The 22,470-nt window shown below is 36.9% G+C and overlaps 2 protein-coding genes across 2 annotated transcripts in view; one reads left to right on the top strand and one right to left on the bottom strand.

Moving 5' to 3' along the window:
- Positions 1-4,967: 4,967 nt before the first annotated feature.
- On the bottom strand, positions 4,968-15,439 carry mettl14 (methyltransferase 14, N6-adenosine-methyltransferase non-catalytic subunit). Its single transcript, XM_028448746.1, has 11 exons — positions 15,227-15,439; positions 13,951-14,039; positions 13,684-13,771; positions 12,343-12,420; positions 10,073-10,160; positions 9,850-9,940; positions 9,627-9,768; positions 7,492-7,584; positions 5,872-5,988; positions 5,525-5,735; positions 4,968-5,421 (listed from the first exon to the last, which is right to left on the bottom strand). The coding sequence occupies exons 1-11, from the start codon at positions 15,290-15,292 to the stop codon at positions 5,114-5,116; spliced, it is 1,371 nt and encodes a 456-aa protein (XP_028304547.1). The 5' UTR covers positions 15,293-15,439; the 3' UTR covers positions 4,968-5,113.
- A 1,814-nt stretch (positions 15,440-17,253) lies between these two features.
- prss12 (serine protease 12) overlaps positions 17,254-22,470 on the top strand; it is a 28,238-nt gene continuing 23,021 nt past the window's right edge. The window contains exons 1-3 of the mRNA XM_028472365.1: positions 17,254-17,767; positions 19,851-19,989; positions 22,291-22,463. Coding sequence (XP_028328166.1) covers positions 17,434-17,767; positions 19,851-19,989; positions 22,291-22,463 — 646 coding nt within the window. The 5' untranslated portion in view covers positions 17,254-17,433. The remainder of the gene's footprint in view (positions 17,768-19,850; positions 19,990-22,290; positions 22,464-22,470) is intronic.

Raw genomic sequence — 22,470 nt, 5'->3', positions numbered from 1 at the left:
AGTTCCCATTTTAATTGCATCCCACTGTGATACACGACTCCTTTGTTTGTGAACAAAGCGTACTCTCCAAGCCTTCAGGGTGTTGTTTTTCTGTCAAATAATGTTTCAGGTCTATGTTTCTAGGAGACACTGTACAAGTTATGAACAGTTTACCAGCCTTCCCTTTTGAAATGTAAATATTTAGTCTATCTTCCAAAATGTGAACAGATCAAGATTTTTTAAACTCTTATTAGTTACGTTTAAAACACATCAACTTTATAAGAAATAACCTATGACACTCACCTGCGTAGAGTATAGAGTTGATGTTGGTCTTTGCCGCACGGCAGTTGTTTCAGTCTCTTCTCCTCAGTGATGAGTGGGAGAGGAGAGCTGCATGTGGGCTTTAAACAATGCATGCAACAATAACCACAGAAACTAAGCAAAGACAAGACTGCTGCCAGCTCTCAGCTGACTGCATCCGAAAGGAGAAACAACAGCTCCAAAAAAGCCAAAGTCCATCTTCAATATGATGAAGAAAAGTGCAACAACAAAAGTAGATGCAAATACATTTTGTAGGACAATGTTAAAAGCGATTCTGCCAAGTTTGAACTTCAGACAATCAAGATTTGAATTTAGACACAATGGGAAAATCAGGAAGCTGTAAAACAGGAGTGAAAAACAGCGACGCCTTGTAGGAGTTAATCAGAGCGAGACGACAAGCACTTCACTTTTTTTTGTTTTTAAATCAGAGTGAGACAACTGCAGATATATATAACATATGATTAACTTTTCAAGATGACCATTGGATTGATGGGTTAAGAACTTGAATGGATTTGCAAAATATTTTAAAAAAAAGAAGGAAAAAAAAGGAAAACAAATTTTAACTGTACAGCGAGCACAAGTAGAGTGATAAATCAGAAGTGTCTAACAGTTAGACTCTAACTCATTTTAGTTGCAGAGGTTTGACCTCGAGTGACCAAAAAACACCTACCCGTATATAACCGACTATAAGGCGCACTTAAAATCCGTTCATTTCCTCAAAAATCGACAGTGCGCCTTATAATCAGGTGCGCCTTATGTATGAAATTAATATGTCAAAATGTTTTGGCACAACTTTGGTAAACTATGAAGCTGCATCTCTTGATGGATTTTTGGCACTTCAGGGCTACCGTAGTCAGGCGCCACGTGGAGTGATATGTACCAGTACTGTGCTTTAACATACTGAACTGAAAAAGTGAGTGTAATGTTCTATATTCTATGTGTTAAACCTGAACAATATTGAGAATTATTGTTAATGAGTTGAATAAAGTTTGACTTATCTGACTATTTTGTTTCGCTTAATGAGCCTTAATAATAATAATAATAATAATAATAATAATAATAATAATAATAATAATAATAATAATAATAATAATAATAACAACAAACTGGTGCGCCTTATAGTCCGAAAAATACGGTATATCATTTGTAGAATCCACCATTAACTGTTTTATTGCTTTACATTACGATACATGTAAAGTGCATCTATTATTATTATTATTATTATTATTATTATTATTATTATGATTAACTGAAAGTTATTTGTTCTTGACTAAAAAGACATTTTAACATAACATGAAGAGGTCGATATCAAATATATTCTGGGCAACCCTTTCTATAATTTAATGCCTTGCAAAAATAACAAACAAATTTCCTTTGGATGCATTAATTATTGTTTTCTACATCACCCTGTATAATTAGTAGCCTACGTGACATGCATTTTAAAGCGACTTAGATAAAACTCAAGCGCCATGACCTAAATGGAAAAACACTAACCAACAGTTTGGTATTCAGATTGTTTGTAATAATAAATACCAAGAAAAAAGAAGGAAAAACAAACAAACTGGGTAATGAAGGAAAATACAGAGATGGAATAAAAGGTGAAAACAAAAACAAAACAAAAAACTGAACAAAACCCACTGTAGTGCAAATGTAAAAAACACTTTCTGCTTATTAAAGCTGAAAAAGCTTTAAATTTATTAAAAGATTATCTGGTTCACTTTCTGCACACCTCTTAAACCCTCTCATCATCCCTTTCATGTTTCTCAGTGTGCAACAGACCAAAGCCAGTCCTGTCGACTCTGAATACCTTGGGCTTCAGCCAGAAACAGACGCATCTCAAGTGTGGCGGATGTGTACTAATTAAGCATAAGGGGAATGTTAATGAAGGATCCTTTAAAAGTCCCACTGGTCTGATAAGCACCGGTAGTGTTTGTTTCCCCTTCTTTAAACCAGTCATTTATAAAGTGTGTTTAACATTACAGTAGTAGTAATTCCACTCTGCATTTAATGAAGGACCAATAGGGCCAGTTGTTTTATATTTACACATTCAATTATTGAATTGTTATGAATGAGAGGTGTTCACCTTGAACTTGGAAAAAATAACCTTTGTTTTTGTTTTTGAATCAATTCAATTTTCTAAAACTTCCACCATTATCATCCCACCCACCCATCAGCCCTAGGACAGTTTCAACAATTTCATTAACCTTGGCCAATGTGTTTTGTGAATTGTGAGATAAAACTTGGATATCAGAAAGAAAACAGCTCACATTAAAACTCCATTTTGGTCCCATTCTGACCTGCTTGGTTCTAGTTCAGTAGCAGCTGTATAATGTACCGTATATTGATCTGTGAGATAAGTGTCGGATGGCTGATAAAAACTTAAAAACTACAGGCATAAATGATTATCACAGATCCTCTTTGGTATGTAACCTCTAATAATGGTCCCATAATGATGCAAACCAAAGGAAGTATTCCTACACACTTGTAGGCTGAACAAGCAATACACGTACAAATTCATGGCGGCAAGAAATTTAAATCCACTTCAGAAAGTTAGAGTTAGGGTTAGTTAGTCTGTAACGTAGTTTAGAGTTAGGGTTAGTTAGTCTGTAATGTAGTTTAGAGTTAGGGTTAGTTAGTCTGAAACGTAGTTTAGGGTTAGTTAGTCTGTAACGTAGTTTAGGGTTAAGGTTAGTTAGTCTGTAACGTAGTTTAGGGTTAGGGTTAGTTAGTCTGTAATGTAGTTTAGAGTTAGGGTTAGTTAGTCTGTAATGTAGTTTAGAGTTAGGGTTAGTTAGTCTGTAATGTAGTTTAGGGTTAGTTAGTCTGTAATGTAGTTTAGAGTTAGGGTTAGTTAGTCTGTAACGTAGTTTAGGGTTAGTTAGTCTGTAACGTAGTTTAGGGTTAAGGTTAGTTAGTCTGTAACGTAGTTTAGGGTTAGGGTTAGTTAGTTTGTAATGTAGTTTAGAGTTAGGGTTAGTTAGTCTGTAACGTAGTTTAGGGTTAGGGTTAGTTAGTCCGTAACGTAGTTTAAGGTTAGGGTTAGTTAGTCCGTAACGTAGTTTAGGGTTAGTTAGTCCGTAACGTAGTTTAGAGTTAGGGTTAGTTAGTCTGTTACATAATTTAGAGCTAGGGTTAGTAAGTCTGTAACGTAGTTTAGGGTTAGCCCTAACCCTATCCCTAACCCACAAGGACACACAGTGGCTTCTAAACACTTGTGTTTAGATTTTGTGTCAAAATCCACAGAGTGACATATCAATCTATAAGCAACACTATAATTAGAGAAAACCAAAATTGCAGTTAAGCAAATTACTGTCTTCCTTGTCTGGCGAAGAAATACAAGTAATCATGGTAAGAATGAAACAGAAATGTAACTTTGAACATCGCAGTCTAAACTCATATAGTAACTAAATTATTTCATATAAGTTCCAGCGAAACCACAAAAAACAACAGATTTACTTCCTCTGTATCAGCACAGATTTAGCCTGGCATTGCTGAATCTGTAATGAAACTTTTTCTCTTTGGCGCCATCTTTGCATTCTTCTAATCTACAGGATTCCCATACTCCCAATGCAATGCACAAAACATTTCCAGAAGTTCAAGTCACATGACCATTTGTCAACAAACCATGCGTTTGTGATAGACTAAAAAACATTCTTGCAAATGGCAAATTAAACCTTTGACATTTGTCTGTGAGTGAATTCTCCCGTTTTGCTGAAGAACTACGTTTGGTTTATTGATCTGAGAGCCACATTATGTCTTTATCTGTGTTAACAGAAGCAACAGTAATTGTCACTGGCAAATGTAATCATTTAAAAGTAGAGCATATTGCAGATATTATTGAAGCTAGTTCTGTATTTACATATTCAATTGAACTTTATTTATATACTGCAAATTACAACAAAGTCATCTCAAAGCGCTTCACAAAATATAAAGTCCACATATCAGCCTACATGGGTAATATTATTTCATTTTACATTTTGATTAGATGTATTTTTTATTTTTCAAGGTACAGTGCGTGTAGGTCCATCAATAACTAATAACTAAAAAATATGAATTTACAACCGTCACTGTTATTGCAATATTTCCCATTCAACTGGTTCAGTTTGAGGAAAAGAACAACAAAAAAAGGCCATGTTAAATATATCTTTGTGAGGATGGGGCCCTCTGCTGGTGACTCGTGCTTATTACAGTTGGTCAACCCTGACGAGACAAACAACACAACAAACTTCTTTAAACAATGATCCCTGATCACTTAAACAATGTCATCAAAGCAGGTTTTTACAGAATTACCTGGATTCATCCATAGCAGCAGAAAGTCCTCAGATAAGTGTCAAACCACTTCAGACTTCTAAAATGTGCTTTTTATGAAGTGGATAACAAAAAAAAAAGGCTTAATTTGTAGCGAGTGATTTCAGAGAATGTTACTTTAGAATCAGGTTTATTAAAATTAAACCTATTCTTATAATTAATATACATCTAATGCTAAGTATCTTTATAAAGCTGAGAATAAAGACTTAAGTCATGGTAAGAGTCTCTGGTCTAATCTTTAACTCTTACTCTCCTGTTACTGGAAACTAATAGAACTTTTGTGTGACAGATCAGTGAAAACGGAGCTCATACGAACAATCATTAAATACATACATTCAAATGAATTAAAAACCACATAGTGAAGATTAAAAAAGTTTATTCAAGCATTACTTGTTTGATCTAAATGCAAACTAATATTAAAAAAACAAATTATGACACAGATGGGTCCTAGTTGTAGGTAATGTAGAGACTGATCTCATTGGTAGATTTAAGGAGGTTCTGAGGTTTATCGGGGGGGAAAGCCCCTGTGTGGCCCTCCTCTGCCTCTGAAGCCTCCCCTGTCCCCGCGAAAGTTTGGCCTGTTTCGCTCTCGGCCTCTGTCCCCGCCCCTTCCTGAATTGGGCCCGCCTCTCCCTCCTCTAGCAGCCCCGCCCCCGCGGTCTGACTTCATCTTGGAAGGAGGCGACTTCGGCCTCAGCCTCTCGATGTCCTCAGTGCAGCCGGATAAATAAGAATCAGGCTGAACAAAATGTGACGCGTACGCCTCTGGGTTAAAGTTGGTGTTTGTTAAAGTGGGGCCCACCGTCAGCCAGCCTGGAGAAGATTAAAAAAAAAAAAGAGTAAAAATGCATAAAACAGATAATACATTGACCCTGACTGTTTGCTGTAGATCCACATCTCAGAGAGAGATCTTCACCTGGTCTGATGGTGGAGTCTCGTCCAAACAGATGCAGCCGTCTGCGACCCAAACAGAAGTGCTCAATGATGTGAAAGATCTCCACTGGTTTCTCTACATTTCCCATTTCAGGTTCTTCAGTGATGATCAAGTCAATGTCCACATTGGCATGAATAAAGTCCCCATCCGTGCTCCTACGAACGGTCCCTTTGATTCCCATCAGACAGTGTTCCTAGAGGACATTTAAAGAAGTCTTTTTCAAACTTTTAGGTTTCAAACATTTACAAATCCTTAAAAAGTGATGTCAGAACAATTCTAATTCTTAATTAACATACAGTACATTCTCTGTGTGTGTGTGTGTGTTCTACCTTGGTTCTCTGAAACACTGCTTTGGGGTCCAGCGCTTTGGTTTTTCCTGGGTTATTCTTGTTGGTTTTGATCCAACAAATATCTTCACATCTCCTAAAGCCCCACTTCCTCAAACACTGGAAATGTTTGAACAACGTCAAGATCAGTCGCCAGATTTGCAGTTATGACAGTAAGTGCAAACCTTTGTTTTTAAAATGATTTTATAGTTTATTATTAAACAATTCATCCTTGACTGGTTGAAGGCAGGGCTGGGCGATTTGGCTTAAAAACAAATCTCTGATTTTTTAAAGAAAAATTTGAATCAATTTCAACTTTTTTTTTTTTTTTAATGCACTTAAAACTGACTGCAGACATCAGATGTATTGTCATAAGTGCATCTTTATTGCTGTGATTGTCCTCAAGAGGTAAAATGCATAGAACAATCCCAAAATAAAAAGTAAATGAGACTCTGTCATTCAACAATTTCATGCTTTAACCTAGATTTAAGCAAAAAGTGCAACAGCAACTTCACAGTAGCTTAAATTTTCTGATTAAGAAATCAGATAACTACATATTTTATAATCTATAACATTACAATTAAAAAAATAAACCCTTCCCATAGCATCTCAGCATAGTGTGAATAAAAAACTAAACATGCCTGTGGTACACATATAGCCCACTAAAAGGTTAAACACATGTAAACAAAGAGGGGGCGGGCTCACATCGCGCTACTGTAACTAACAAGGATGGAACACAAAAAAGTCAGAAAAAACTGTGTTAGGAAAAATTTTTTTAAATTAATTTAAATTTTTTTTATTAAAACTCAAATTTGCAAAATAAAAATCGTTTTTATCAACAAATTTGATAAATCGATTTTTTTTTTGCCCAGCCCTAATTGAAGGTAAAATAACAATATTCACCAATCGTGAAAACAATAGTAGAAAACAACAACTTTTAACATAATCTTTACCGTAATCCATTGTTTTCCTCTTCATGCATTTAAATTCTGAAAATGTGTTTTTGTTAGAATTCTTGATCAATAATGTGTAAAGGCCTATGACTTGGGATGGGTGTGGTTTCTTCTTTCCTGTCTTTCTGTTGCAGCTTCTACATTATTTTTCACTCTCACTTCATTATCAGCTGCTTCTATGAGATAATGTTGTGTTTTTGTTGAATTGAAACAAACTGCTTTGTGAAAAAAAACTTAAAGTGTGGAGAACAATAGTTTAAATAAAGGTCTAATAAATGTGAGAACAAATGTCATGCTGATATAGCAGGTATGACATTTGATGTTACAGCATGAGCACTGATGCCAAACACAGATTAAAAGAAGTAAACAGTAGAGTTTCTTTGTAAAAACACCTTGTAAAATTATTAACTTTTGGATTAAACCTGTTGACCACTAGACCTATGAATCAAACCATCAAGATACATTTGTTAACTTTACATTTTTAATACAGCATAGCTACGTCTAAATGAATGGTGTAAGAATTACAACACATTCTCTTTATCTATCTAGATAAACCATCATTTGACCATATGAAAAATGTGGTTGTTGAAAATTTTAACACCACAATTTCAATTACATTTAAATAAAAACATGTTTTTCAAGTGAAGACATAAATTAAAAGTTGTTTTACCATTCTGCCCAAGTCCAGACCTTCACCAGAACCACACCAGAGAAAAACAAAGGACCGTAGAGCCGATATCTCCTCAATCTCCAATCTCATGATCTACCAAAGCAGGCAGAGGAAGCAGACATGATGGAATGAGTACCACACGTGTACACACATGAACAATTCCTCATGAAAACCACATTTAGCATTCCCAAAGAGTTGTAGCACGGCTTTGCTAACTATTTTAAACGGGCAGTATTAATATAAAAAAAGGGCTTTATAATGGTTTTGCTACAGTGATATACATTCCTTTAGCTTCATTCAGAGGGCCAAAGTTGAACAAGTTCTGTTTCCTCCCTCCCTTGTTATTCCACATTTTGTAAAAAAGTCAGCTGCAAACGGGTGAGTTGGATTTTTCTCATGTTGTGAAGTCACAACGTGGAAACTGCACCTGCTGACAACCCTGGCTCCTCCTACCCTACATAAGAATGTGAGCACCTCCCTCTCAAACTACCTCACAGGTAAAACAAACATAGCGAAGGCGGGTTGATATTACAGTTAATATGGTAAATGGTAAATGGACTTGATTTTATATAGCGCTTTATCACCACACTGAAGCAGTCTCAAAGCGCTTTACACATCAGCTCATTCACCCAATCACTCTCACATTCACACACCAGTGGGACAGGACTGCCATGCAAGGCGCTAGTCGACCACTGGGAGCAACTTAGGGTTCAGTGTCTTGCCCAAGGACACTTCGACACAGTCAGGTACTGGGATCGAACCCCCAACCTCTCGATCAGAAGACAACCCATCAGATCATTACCATCTAGGAATGTAACGATTCACTCAACTCCCGATACGATTTGATTCACGATACTGGGTTCACGATACGATTTTCTCACGATTTATTTTACCAAATGGGACTGTAGACAAATGACTGAAAAATATTTCTTTATTTTTTTGGGGAAAATACTATACTATTTTCCTTTTATTTTTCATTGTCAAAAGAATCCCTTGATAAACTATTCAAAATGATGCAATTTAACTAAAAATAAATCTTGAATGAAATAAATAAAGGAATAATACAAATGAAGAAGAAGCCTATTAATTTAAATTCTGGTTCTATAATAAACAATTCAAAACTGCATAATAGTTCTTTTTCTTTTTAAAAGTGCAACTGAAAATGTATTTTGTGCCTTAACAATTGGACTTTTAAAAAAACAAAAAACAAAAAAACAGTCATTTTACTGTATTTACGTCAGATATTTGTTTAGACCAGCAGAGGGCGCTGGTAACCCAGTGGTCGGTTGGCATGCAGTTATTCCACCAGTGAAGAAGAGAAGCTATGCTAGCAGACTGAGTTACTAAAAAAACCTGACTTTTACAGATATTCACGTAATATTACAGATATTCTTTCGGTGCTAAAGGAGTAAAGAATCATTTATGAGCATGTTTAACAGTAAATGGCGGCCAGAAAGAATATAGTAGCAGATTCCGCCCGTCACGTCTGCTTCTGGAAGGATTCATATATAGCGCCCTCTGCTGGTTAAAAAAAGTACTGCGATTCAATTTTCAGAGCATCGATGTGAATCGTGGTACCTATGAATCGATTTTTAACTGCCTTACGATTAATCGTTACATCCCTATTACCATCAGATGGTAAGGATCAGATGGTAAGGATCAGGTGGTAAGGATCAGGTGGTAAGGATCAGATGGTAAGGATCAGGTGGTAAGGATCAGTTTGAAAGTGACTTTTCAGAAACTAAAATTCCAGAAAACATTCAAGGTTGGAAAATAAATCTCAAATACTGTTGGGGTTCTTAGAACAAATGGAGATGGGTGAAAAATAGCATAATACTGGACCTTGAATGTCATTCAGAGCAGCAAAGATTTTATGTTCTGCCACATTTAATATTCCCAGTCCAAAAAAAGTCAAGGTTCTTCATTGAAGATGCACGAAGCACTGACAGTGGGAATCAAACCAATACACTTGGAAGTGAGAAGAGATTAAAGAGGATTGCATCGTAAATTCCTCTAATCCACTGATGGGAAAATGAGTGGAATAGGCTCAACCATAGCTACTGACACATATTCCCACACTTTACATCATCATTCATTTCTATTCAGCAGGAGCAGGTTCACGGGCCAACACTTACATCATCCCAGTTCCAGAACCGTTCAGGGTGGCTGATACCCGACTCTCTGTAATATTCTTCTAAAGGAGGCTCCAGGAGAATCACATCGAATTTGGACTTTAAATCCTGCAGGTCAAAGTGCTCGGGGTCAGCCTGAAGGTACCTGAAGACAAACCAATGTTCAGTCAGTGGCACTCTCTCATTCTCTGCTGAAGGCTAACATTCATCCTGTCGCTTTACTGACATTGGAGGTATGTTGGTGCTGGAGATGAGTTCATCCTTCAATCGGATTAGCTCTCGAAGTTTTGGGTATTCCTCAAATCGGTCGGCCAAGCCTTAGGCAGAGAAAAGGAAGATATTACACACAGAGAGAGAGAGAGAGAAAGAGAGAGAGAGAGAGAGAGAGAGAGAGAGAGAGAGAAAGAGAGAGAGAGAGAGAAAGAGAGAGAGAGGGCGCACACACTCACCAACATCTCTAATGAAGTTTTGTGGGCGGTGACCCGTGTCCACAAAGTGCTGACAGTAGTCATTGTGAGGGTTCAAACTCTGGGTGCCCTGATGATTAAACCATTGAGAAATAATTAACAACAAAGAGACCACAAGAACCACATGCAAACAAAAGGCCAACATTAAAGTCTGTGTAAAGCAGAAATTAATTTGTATTATGAGTTTGACACACCACAGAAATATGTGTCATTGACCACTGAGCCAAAATCGCTAAGTATATAAAAATTTGGTCTCAAAATCATGTTAAAACAAGCACTTCTGTCTGCTCTTAAACACTGGGGTGTCAGTTAGGGTGCAGGAACCACACCCACGCATGGGAAGGAAGGCGTCACCTCCGTGTATAAACCATAAGCCTATGGGAGAGAGAGCAGTGTGAAAGACCAAAAAACTTAGGAAAAATCCAAAAATGCTAGGATTGCGTCAGCGGAAAGGTCTTCTCCGCCTGAGTCCGAATGTGTGCATCTCTCCCGGGTAGAGTCAAAACTGTGCCCGCTAAAGGCAAAAAAACAAAATCGCAGTGTATAAATATGCTCATTTCATGGAAAATGTGGTACCAGCGAGCGCTTTTTATTCCCCCGAGTCTAAATATGTGGTTTGTTTTTGCTAGGGGCAGAATTGCGCCTGCTGGAGGCCATGGAAGTTTGGTGTGCTTCAGAAGCAGGGACAGGTTTATGCTAATGATGACTTTGTGACATAGCGCGGCCCTGATTTATGACCCGCCATTAAATCCTGAACACAGAAAAATGAAAGACAGTTTTTGAAGCCTAGCTCCACAATTAAATTATAAATATTTAAATAGCTTTGTACATGTTTTAAGGAATATATTTATGACCTATTTCATGTGTTTAGAAGAAAATGTCAGAATTTGCTTTACACCGTCTTTAAATTTAACTAATCTATGTTTTTACACTTCGTATACTTGAATGGCTGATTAAAATCTTTCTGAAAAAGATGGTCACATTAAAGGATGAGAGTTCAATGTCAGAGGTGAAAAAATATTTAGGTCATTTATCCTTTAAATACTGTTTTTTTAATCACTCATCACATCAAGAAAAGCTTCACAGATGCACTAATCCAGTGGTTCCCAATCATTTTTGTCCCGTGTGCCCTTTCACTGTATTTTTTTCAAATCATGTGTACCCCCTCCTCATATCATAAGCACCCTCTCCCTAATGTTATATGCTTTTTCATTTGTAAAACAACACACTCTCTTAAACCCATAACTATGTCTCCAACATTGGTTCACTAAGGCATAATCTACAAATTCAAAACAAATAGTGGAATTTATTTTTAATATTTTTTAAATACCATGCAACATTTATGTGATTACTTTAATAGTAACTAAATACAGTCTTGTTTATAAAAATGTATCTAATTATTGTCTCTTATTGTCAGAAGTGTGATAAAATTGCCTCTACAGCATAACTCAATTCTGTTTCAATAAATTACAAGAAAATATAGTGTTTTTTTGGGCATTGGTGCTGATAGTTTGCGATTAATTTAAAAAAATATATAACATAAATAGAAACTAGAAACATTATTTTTAAATGAATTGTTAATTTTTTTCTGAATACCCCCTGGAATGTGCTCCTGTCCCCTTGTTTGGGAAACACTGCTCTAGTTAAGTAAAAAAGAAAAACATCAAAAGTTATGATTTAGGGAAAAATTTACCAGTAGTTGCATTGGAAATGTGAGAAAGACTGGGTTTGAATGGGAAAAATGCATAAAATGTCTCAGAGATATTCTTTTAAAGCAAAGGAAAATGAACGTAACTCAACTGTTTACATAGTTTATCTCTTGCGTTAAGGTTACAGCTGAATGGACTCCTGTTAAAGAGTTTTTACTAACAGCTGACTCACTGAACAACGTTCCACTTCTAACGTCACAAACATAACAAACAGAGCAGCTGTACAATTTTCCAGCCTTCCATTAGAAGGAAAATGGAATTTATGTTGCTTAAACTTGAACCAGGGATTTATAAAGTATCTGAACATGTCAGCTTCCGACGTGACACAGCGTAAACATTATTTGATTTTAATTTTTTTTATCTTTTTAAAGAAATGCCAATTGCTTAATTTGTTCTAATAATAGTTTATAGCTTTTCTTAGTTTTTAGCTACACGTTTTGTTGTGTGTGTAAAAACAGTATTAAACATCAAAAAATGTAACCACATCATTAATAAATTAAACATTTCAGGTAGTGTGTGAGCATAAGTAAATGATTTCCAAACCTTAAGAAAGGTACTTGAGTCCTTGTAAACCTCCTCATAAGGGTTGTTTTCATCTGGCTGCAGAACCTCTACTTCATCCTAAAATAAATCACAACAACATAAAACACAGTTAGATTTAGATTTTCCTTAAAAGGTGAAAGGTAAGTTCAGTCGGAAGCATCAAAAACAACTTAAAAAGTTAGAATCCAGCTTTAGAAAAGGTAATGGCTGCTGTAATGTAAAATATAGGAGACTAAAGCAGAAGATTTTAAAGGACATAAAAATGAAATCTGTAAGAATTAACATGAAATCAATCAAATAATGAAATATGATATAGTGTAGAATTCATGTAGTATTGATTCCTCATAGAGGTCGACCGATATGGGATTTTCAAAGGTCGATGTAGATACCGATTTAAAAAAAATAAATAATTAAGCCGATGGCCAATATTTAAGGCCGATGGTCAAGCGGTGGCTGCTGCTGCCCACACGAGTGCCTGATCAAATATCCTTATCCTATTATATCCTTATCCTATTAAGGATATAATGGGATAAGGATACTTGATCAGGCACTAATATATTATATCCTGATCATATTATATTGGCTTTTTATTTGTAAGCCTATTGGCTTCTACTTTTCCCTTGCACATGCTAGTATTATTATTACTTTTTTTTTTTTTTTTTGTATATTCATACATTCGAATGGATGGTTTTCATGTTCTTTTTTCCTTTAATGGCTACTCTAAAGTGCCAAAAAAATAAAAAAAAATTAAAAAAACTTGAAAAAAGCCGATATATCGGCCAGCCGACCTCTAATTTCTTATATGCAGAATGTGTTCCCTTTAACTTCAGTGAATGTTGTCAAACACATTCATGCTGAGGAGACACTACCCCGAGGCTCTTAAATGCAATATGTATCCAGAAATAGAAATAATTTACACACAAAACAGAAAACAAGAGAAAGAATAACAAGGTCTTGGATTCCCATTAGAGTGCACCAGTCTCTCAGGGAGCTCAACTGTGTGGACACTTTTAAAAAACTGCTGAAGACTACACTTTACAGTAAAGCTTTTAGTTAACTGGATTTTAACTTTTATTTATCCTTTAATGTTGCTGTTCTTATATTTATGCACTTTTGTTTTATTATTCTATTGTGTTGCACTTGTACTTTTACCACAACTCTGTACAGCACTTTGTGATTTTATCTGCAAAAAGCGCTTTATAAATAAACTACTTACTTACTTACTCCCTCAGGCAACGGCAATTTTTAGAAGTTTATAAGAAGTCCCAAGTCACCACCTCCTCAGCAACTGTTGCTTCTTTGTTTATTGCATGGACTCAAACAAATGAATGAGATTCTCACCTTCTGCTCCTCCACGTCCTCCTCAGTGTCCTCACCCTCTGCCTGAGCTTTCTTTTTAGAGGGAGGGGTGGAGCTATCATATGAAGCTCTGCCAAACACGTGCAAGCGTTGATGAATATAAATAGACATTTTATATTCTTTTAAAAAGGGTCATACATGAATGCACAACCTAACATATACATAAACCTAAAAAAAGATCCCTTAAAGGATAAAGTTAACTAACCTTTAACCACAACCTTCTTCTCGCCATTTTGTTTCAGATCTTACCTGCACGTTTCTCTCGTCTCCTCAATCTCTTTCAGCTCATCTTTACTTTTCAGAACGGCTCCAATACTGTCCGCATTCTCAGCTCCAAGCTGACAATATATACATTAAATACAATGTTACGTAATTGTTAAGTGAAAAAAAAAAACCCAACACAACATAAAATCTAACCTGTTTATTGTTGCCTGTTTGTTTTATGTTGCAACTCACTGCAGTGCTAAATATAGGCAGAGGCAGAAGTCTAACGTTATATTTGAAGAACGAGTCATGACAAAACATTTTAGGACCAAAATAAAAGAAAAAAAATAAACGTATAGTGGTACTATTCACGTTTATATAAATGGTACAGCCAAATATAACTCATATTCAGTATAAATAACACTTTTAGTCCAGGTAGTACTTTATTTAAGTAATTTGGCACAGAGGAAACCATGATTTTATACAAATGTTTACAGTGTAACTTATACCTTCTCAACACGGTCATCAAATTCTAGCAGAACAAGTTAAGGAACCTGTGCTTTGGTTTAAATGACCATCTATTTAACCTGTGATTAATATGCAGCTGTTCAAATCCTGAGTAACAACACATAGCTAATATAGTTTCATTGATTTGAAATATATAATTTGCTCATACATGAATTTCTTATTTAGAAATATCTCCTCTGTCTGAATTGTTTGCAGGGAAAGGATTTTGTTCTCTCATTTAACATAATGCGCATATACCCAACATATATATCATATAATCTATTCTGCTTGTATACATTCATCAATTAAAGCGTCAAAGTACTGCTGTGCAAGATGCTTTTATAAAAAATGAATAGCAATAATAATAAGTCGGTTTTATATAGTGCTTTTCAAAGAAAACTCAAAGACGCTTTACAGGAAGTATTATTATTATTATTATTATTATTATTATTATTATTATTATTATTATTCCATTACATGTCACTCTCGTCTGGACAAACAATAATACATAAGGTTTCTGCATGTCGTGTTTTTTCAGTCTCGTTTTTACAAAATAATATTTAATATATGAGCTGAATTCCGGCTATCAGAGTTTAGAGTTAGTTAACACAGACACCAGTGCATCCAAAACACCGATGCTAAGCATTAAAAGTCTTATTTGACTGAGCATTTAGATTAGGGAAACATATTAATATTAATATGAATAATAATTAATGTATCCAGGTGGCTTTTTATGGACTAATGCCTGCACTACCTATCGGGGTTCATTCAAAGTGTGTTTAGCTTCATGCTAATAGCATGGTGGTGTACTTGCCTGTTGAGCTAGCAGCTGCCGCCTAAGTTTTTGTCTCTCGCGGATCTCTTGGAGTCGACTGTTCATATTTCCCTTCCAATGTCCACGGAACAAAGCGTTAATAGTCTCAAACGCTGCAGTCTACAGCAGTCACACCTCTAATAGCAACTACACTCTGACTATTGTTAACAACCACAGAAACGGTTTGGTGTCTTAGAGCAGCAGCAGAATGAGGAAAAGAATGCAGTCGATAAAAACACCAGCGTACACCGGTTGGGAGACAGGCCCTGGCGGAGATTAGTAAATTATACAGATGAGACCTTGGATGCGCTTGTTTTCTTGCTCATAATATCTTAAACGTATTCTATGTATGTGAAATGTTTTTTTTTTTTTGTTTTTTTTAATCAAGGCATATGTTATGTATTAAAATATTACTACTTTAACTCCACCTATGTTGGAGTAACACGGTGAGCAAATCACACGTCTATAGATGACCGGCAAATAGGCGCTCGGAGATGACGTTTCACAGACGTCACAGGTATATCATCCAATGAAAATGTACTGTGTGCAATTTTAGATCCTGTGGGGATTAGGTCAGTGAAATAAATAAGATACTGTAAACAGTTTGGTCAGTGTGTGTGTGTGTGTGTGTGTGTGTTTTATTGGCATCCTGCCCAGGTGAATTTGAAGCCCTCCTTGCCCTCATAACTCTGCTTGTGTGACCCCTGCACCCCTTTATGAGATGCACCCCGGCTCCAGTCCATCACAGTGACCTCACAGGGCCAATATAGACAATCACTTCCATTCACACTAGAGAACCCAGTGGTTCTCAGACTGGAGGGTGCGTCCCCTTGGGGGACAGGACGTCATCACAGGGGGCCGCAGAATTTTCATGAGTTTTGAAGAATAATAATCCCAATTGTTTTACCTTTTACAAAAATGCTTACCCATTGAAAACACCACACAAGCACATGGAGAAAATGCAAACTCCACATAGAAAGAATCCTGGTGTCCACCAACCCAGGACGACGTTCTTGCTGTGTGTGCTAACAACTGGCAAGTGTGGATCAGTGGTAGAGTGGGTCTTCCAGTATCCCAGAATCCCGCTCTTGCCAAGTCATTGTCGTTGAGTCCTTGGGCAAGGCACTTAACCCACATTATCTAGTATGAATGTGGAGTGTGAGTGAGTGTTGGTGGTGTTCGGAGGAACCGATGGCGTACTATGGCAGCCTCGCTTCTGTGAGTCTGCCCCAGGGTAGCTGTGGCTACAACAGTAGCTTACCACCACTGCTTGTGGAGTGAAAGAATAATGCAATGTAAAGTACTTGGAGTGTCTATGAAAAAGTGTAATATTAAATCCAATGCATTATTATTATTATTAACTACACCACATAAAGCAAAACGAAAACTCATAAAAAAAGAGAAAAAAGCACCATCAATTATTTTAGAACAGTAATAATAAAGAAATAATATTTAAAAAGTATCTATTTGTACGGTTGCCGTACGGACAGCCCCCGGTGCTATTGGTGCTGTTACCAAAGTACACGTACGTAACGTTTTAGGATTAGGTTTAGGTAAAGGGTAAGGTTTAGTCTTAGTCACATGACCTAAATTGATCAATGACTGACCTACCACGTGACCTAAACTGGCCAAATAGGGGAATGTCGGTATATTGATACGGCAACCGTACGGATCCACTGCCTAATCATTAATAACGAATGTCGTGACGTCACGCCACCCTCAGGGGCTCACCCCACAGTTTGAAAACCACTTCCCCTCAAACATTTCTTGTCTCTCTAAATGAAATATGTAGAGTAAATGTCATTCAAGTTTCATTAAGAATTAAAATTCTTTGGCTAAAATATATTCAGTGTTGCAAACTCGTTTTGTTTTTAATTTCTTTAGTTGTATTAAATAGCCTTTATATAATACATCTCTTTGAGTACATATAAAAACCAATATTATGAACAGAAGTATAAAAGATATGAGGGTTTGATACGTTATATAGTAGCATTGATTATAGTAAATGGGTGTTTTTAACCCTCATCGATCCGCGTCTCCTTCCTGACGCTCCACAGAGCGGCTCTCACTCTCACCCTCACTCTCTCCCGCCCTGCTGCGGGCTGATCAGGCTTCACACAGGGACTGAGAGCCGTCAGCTGATCCATAAAGACCCTGATATTCACACCCAGGTGACGGTCCCCCCTGCGCCCTGTCACGGCTCTAACATGAGCGTGGCTTTCCTCTCCCTTACAGCCGCGCTCCTGGCTGCGATCTGCGGCCGCACTTTCCCCAGCAGCGTCCCCGACTTCATCCTCCCGTTCACCGACTGCGTGCGGAGCCGCGGAAAAGACGGCTTCTACCGGGGAGCCATAGACGTCACCGAGTCTGGCTCCCGGTGCTTGAACTGGACCGAAGTGGTCGGGTTTCAGGAGCGCTACCCGGGTCGAGGGATAGGAGAACACAACCACTGCCGCAACCCGGACGGCAGGATCCGACCCTGGTGCTTCTTTAGGAGCCAGAGAGGGAGAGTGGACTGGGGCTACTGCGACTGTAAACAAGGTAAACACACACACACACACATGATCAGATCTTTAGCATTCACAGACTACTGCATAAACACTGTTGACATTAGGATAAACAAGGCAACAAATAAAATTAAAAAAATAATAATAATAAAATATCTATTTTGTCATGCTCCATCCCTCTCTCACATAAGAATTGTGCTTTTAAAATTCAATTCAATTCAAAACAGCTTTATTGGCATGAGAAACAAGTTTACATTGCCAAAGCATGTGACAGAACGATGTACACAAAAAATAATGTATAAAAAAAAACAATACAATAGAATGAAAAAAAATACAAATAGGGTTTCATTTTATATGTAACACTCAACGTAACACTAGATAATTTGCAATCAGACAAAACAGATCACATCCATGCAAATGAATGTATTGTGACAGAAACAAAAAGTGTGTGTGTGTGTGCGTGTGTGTGCGTGTGTGTGTGTGTGTGTGTGTATAGAACAAAATTTACAATTAAGTTATGTGTTAGGTTAGAATCTTACATATCTATATACACACACGTGTGTCCGGTTATACAAGTCCACATATATACATACAGTATATATACAATATATTATAAGATTATAATCCTTATGTCCTATATTCCTTTTTAATGGGGCGACTTGTAAAAATGAAGTGCTAATGAGTAATTACGTGAGCTGTAAGTGGTGAAAGGTGTGTGAAGAGAGCATGTGAGTGACTTCAATGTGGCACTTATTAGATTGCACCATGCAGATTGGTGGCCTGTGATATTTTTAGTCATGCTCTGTCTCTGCACAACCAAGGAAACTTATCCTCTAGAAAAGCATTAAGATTATTCAGAGCCCATTGGGATTTCCCAATCTTCAATGGCAAATTTGTGTTTGTATTAACACCTGAGATAAAACATGACAAATGATGTTTAATAGCTAATGTGTGCATGCTGCACATCCACCTGTGCATAAATCTTGAATGTCAGGGATCACATGCAACCAAGACCTTGCTTCTCCGATGCCCTTCTCACTCCTCATATATATATATATATATATATATATATATATATATATATATATATATATATATGTATGCAAAGCAATCGTGCAACTTCTGAAATAAATAACCAACACGAGAACTCTACATGTTAATTATTGATCAAAAGACCAAAGGTTTTTCTTACTGCGTTACAACAAATACATTTGAAAACATGAAGTTAGAGTAGACTTTACCAAATACATACTCCCAATCTTTTTTGTCCTGTGTACGCCCTTTGTATTTTTGTCAAATCAAGTGTACCCCTTCTTTATATCATAAGTACCCTCTCCATAATTTCACATGCTTTTTCATTTGTGGAACAGCAGGTTCTCAGGCTTAATCTACAAATTCAAAACAACGAGTGTAATTTAAAGTGTAATTTATGCATGCTTTCAAATACAATGCAACCTTTATGTGATTACTTCAATAGTTAGTAAATATGTTCTCCTTTGTAAAATGTAGCTAATTATTGTCTCCTTTTCTCAGAAGTGTGATAAAATGGCCTCTACGGCAAGAAAATAAAATACAGTATTTTATTGGGCAATAGTACTGTTAGTTTGTGGTTAATTTGTCGTAAAAATAGCCAAAAAAATGATATGTTTATTTTGCAATTAAATGTTAAATCTTTCCGAGTACCCCCTGCAATATGCTCCTGTACCCTCAGGGGTACACTTACCCCTGCTTGGGAACCACTAAGGATAAACTTCAGAAAAGGCAGAAGAGCATTAAAGAAAAGAATAATCTTGCATGTAGCTGAATTCTATAGAATTGTATTTAATAATAAATAACATTTCTTTGTTTCGGAAAGAAATGCATCACATTTTCTTTACTCTTCTCATTTATTTAATAACATTCTATGACGCATTTGTCACGCTGCATAGGACCTAATTTTTTTACGCGCAGTTTTTAGAATTTCCTAAAAAAAAAATTCCAAAAATATGCAAAAATATCAACCTTTAGGTATAAATGCACATGTTGTTTATTGAACTTCTGGAGCAGTTACTCAGCTAGTTGTAAATTGATCAATAGGACCATGCTTCTTCTGATCTCCACCCTTCTCTCTATCCCAGGGTCAGTGCGTCTGCAGGGAGGGCGCACCAAGCTGGATGGCAGGGTGGAGGTGTACCTGGGAGGCTCGTGGGGCTCTGTGTGCAGTGACGACTGGGACGATGAAGATGCTGCAGTGGTTTGCAGACAGCTGGGCAAAGGGTGAGCGAGCACATGCATTTTCAGACACAAGTGCAGGCACCAGCTGTCATTAAAATTCAAAACCGCCGAGCTGCTTCCAAAGGTCTGACAGGAACTCAGAAAAGTTTATGACTTTAGAGACTCACAGTAACTCTATTTTTCTCCCTTCATTGTCTTTCTGCTTTCTTTGACCTTTGCATACCATCCCTTCATTCCCCAGAGGTATTTTAAATACCTTCTGCTCTCACTCCCTCTGTTCACAGTTTCACACACACTTGTGCAACTGTCAGTTCATGAGATGCTGTATTATATGTTGAGGTTTCATTTTTTCAGACAACTTTTTTTCAGGAAATTTACTTTGATCTCCTGACATGTTTTTCAGACTGTCAGCTGCCAATCTTCTTCAGAGGCATCTGCTGATTGCTTTGATGTTTCATTGACTTCCACGTAATAATTCCAGCAAGTTTTTTTCTTTTGTCTTCTTTTTGAATAATATGTTAAAGTTTCATTTATTCAGACAACTTATTTTCAGGAAATTTACTTTGATCTCCTGATGTTTTTCGACTGTCAACTGTCAGTTTTCTTCAGAGGCTTCTGCTGATCATTTAGCTGTTTTCTTTACTTAAACATAATAATTTCAGCAAGTTCTTTTTGCCTTCTTTTTGAATAATATTATGTTAAGGTTTCATTTATTCAGTCAACTTTTTCTTTAGGAAATTTACTTTGATCTCCTGAGATGTTTTTCAGCTGTCAGTCTTCTTCAGAAGTGTCTGCTGATCGCTTTGATGTTTCCTTGACTTCCGCGTAATAATTTCAGCAAGTTCTTTCTTTTTAAATCTTTTTGAATAATATGTTAAGGTTTCATTTATTCAGACAAATTTTTCTGGAAATTTACTACGATCTCCTGACATATTTTGACTGTCAACTTCAAGTCTTCTTCAGAGGCATTTGCGGATTTCTTTGATGCGTCCTTGACTTCCACGTAATAATTCCTGCAAGTTCTTTTTGCCTTTTTTTTTTTAATAATATGTTATTGTTTAATTTTTTCAGGTAACTTTTTTTCAGGAAATGTACTTTGCTATGTCGTTAGAAGAGCTTTGTCGACACATCAAAAATGTCGTCCCTTCTCATAAAGCTGGGGTGCACAAGATGGAGAAAGTCTATTTATCTCACTCGGGAACAGAACTACTCTGTGTACTTGCTTCACATGTTGTCACTAATACCAGTGCGAGCCCACATACTGACACGAACACACGTCTGTGTGCATTCATGTCAGCATGTGCATATTCACACAGGAGTCCAGTGAAAGCACATAGCGGAAAGGAAAGAGGGCATATGTCAGCCACATGTCAGTTGGAGTAGTCGGTGATGACTTTCACGTGGCCAGTTATTGAAAGCTGTTGGTGTGAAACTGCAGACTACATTAGCCTTCGCATTACAAAAAACAAGCAGGCAGTTCAAGATGAACTGCAACTGGGTTGAAGTATAATTTCTTTCCTTCTCGCTCTGAGGAGGGCTATAATAGCAAAAAGGTCATATATCCTAAAAGTATATAAAGTATCAATGGCATTGTACAGTGTATTTGGGGTTGTTCGAGTGTGAGTACAAAGTAAAAATAAATGCAATAACTTGCCTCCACTTAAATTGTGCTTGTTCACCTCCGAGGATTTTCACACACTGTGCTGTGGAACACTTGTGTCCTGTGAGAGACCATCAGATGTTGCCACGTAATACTGCATATGAAAACTTTATTGTGTTTATCCCAAAATCCCAATTATTATTGAAAATATTTTTTGAAATGACTGGAAAGTGCCCTAAATGTTTGTTCGCAAACATGTCAAAAGGTGCCTCTTCCAATGGTCACGAAAGGCTGGAAAAGCCTAACTTTTAGAGTAGTAAGTGGTTTATTTCAGTTTAGAACAGTGCATGGTAAGTATGGATTTGGATTAACACTTAGTTCTTTAATTAAGAGATTGATGGTTGGAAATGCCTTTGGGCCCATTCATATATTGCAGTATTCCTCTCCACAAGACTCTTAGTTCTTACATTTAAATGTCTGAGAAAGTGTGTAAATGACCATAGATCCACTGGCAGTGTAATGTTGGGTTTTTTGTACGGTTTGTTAAGAAGTACACTTATTTTATCTAGTCTTGAGTAGACTCCGATGTGTGCGATTGCTTATCTGCACGGCCTCACATTTTTAATCATCCATGGCTGGAAAGGGCAGCATTGGGAGCATGGTCCAAAATGCCTCCATCAAGAGTCTATTTATTTTATTATTTACCAATGTTGCAACTGAACTTCTGTCTGATTTCATTCCAGGATCTCAGGTCGTGCCCAATCGATTCCCTTGTTTCGCCCTGGCCTGACTAAACTCCATTGGATGTCCGTGCATTGTAGTGGAGAGGAGCCTGAATTGCTTTTGTGTCCCAAGATCATTTGGAATGGAGAAGAGTGCACAACGTCTGCAGCTGTCACCTGCACCCAACAGAAAGGTACAAC

This window comes from Gouania willdenowi, chromosome 1 (assembly GCF_900634775.1).
Source record: "Gouania willdenowi chromosome 1, fGouWil2.1, whole genome shotgun sequence".
Taxonomy (NCBI): Eukaryota; Metazoa; Chordata; class Actinopteri; order Blenniiformes; family Gobiesocidae; genus Gouania; species Gouania willdenowi.
The sequence above is the reverse complement of the archived record's forward strand: the minus strand, read 5'-3'. Positions and strand labels throughout refer to the sequence as shown.

Coding starts and splice junctions, on each gene's coding strand:
- mettl14 (XM_028448746.1), bottom strand. CDS start 15,292: ATGAACAGTCGACTCCAAGAGATCCGCGAGAGACAAAAACTTAGGCGG. Junction 12,421..13,683: donor AGGACGTGGAGGAGCAGAAG/GTGAGAATCTCA, acceptor GATTTATTTTAG/GATGAAGTAGAGGTTCTGCA. Junction 7,585..9,626: donor GGTTCTGGAACTGGGATGAT/GTAAGTGTTGGC, acceptor CTGCTTTGGTAG/ATCATGAGATTGGAGATTGA.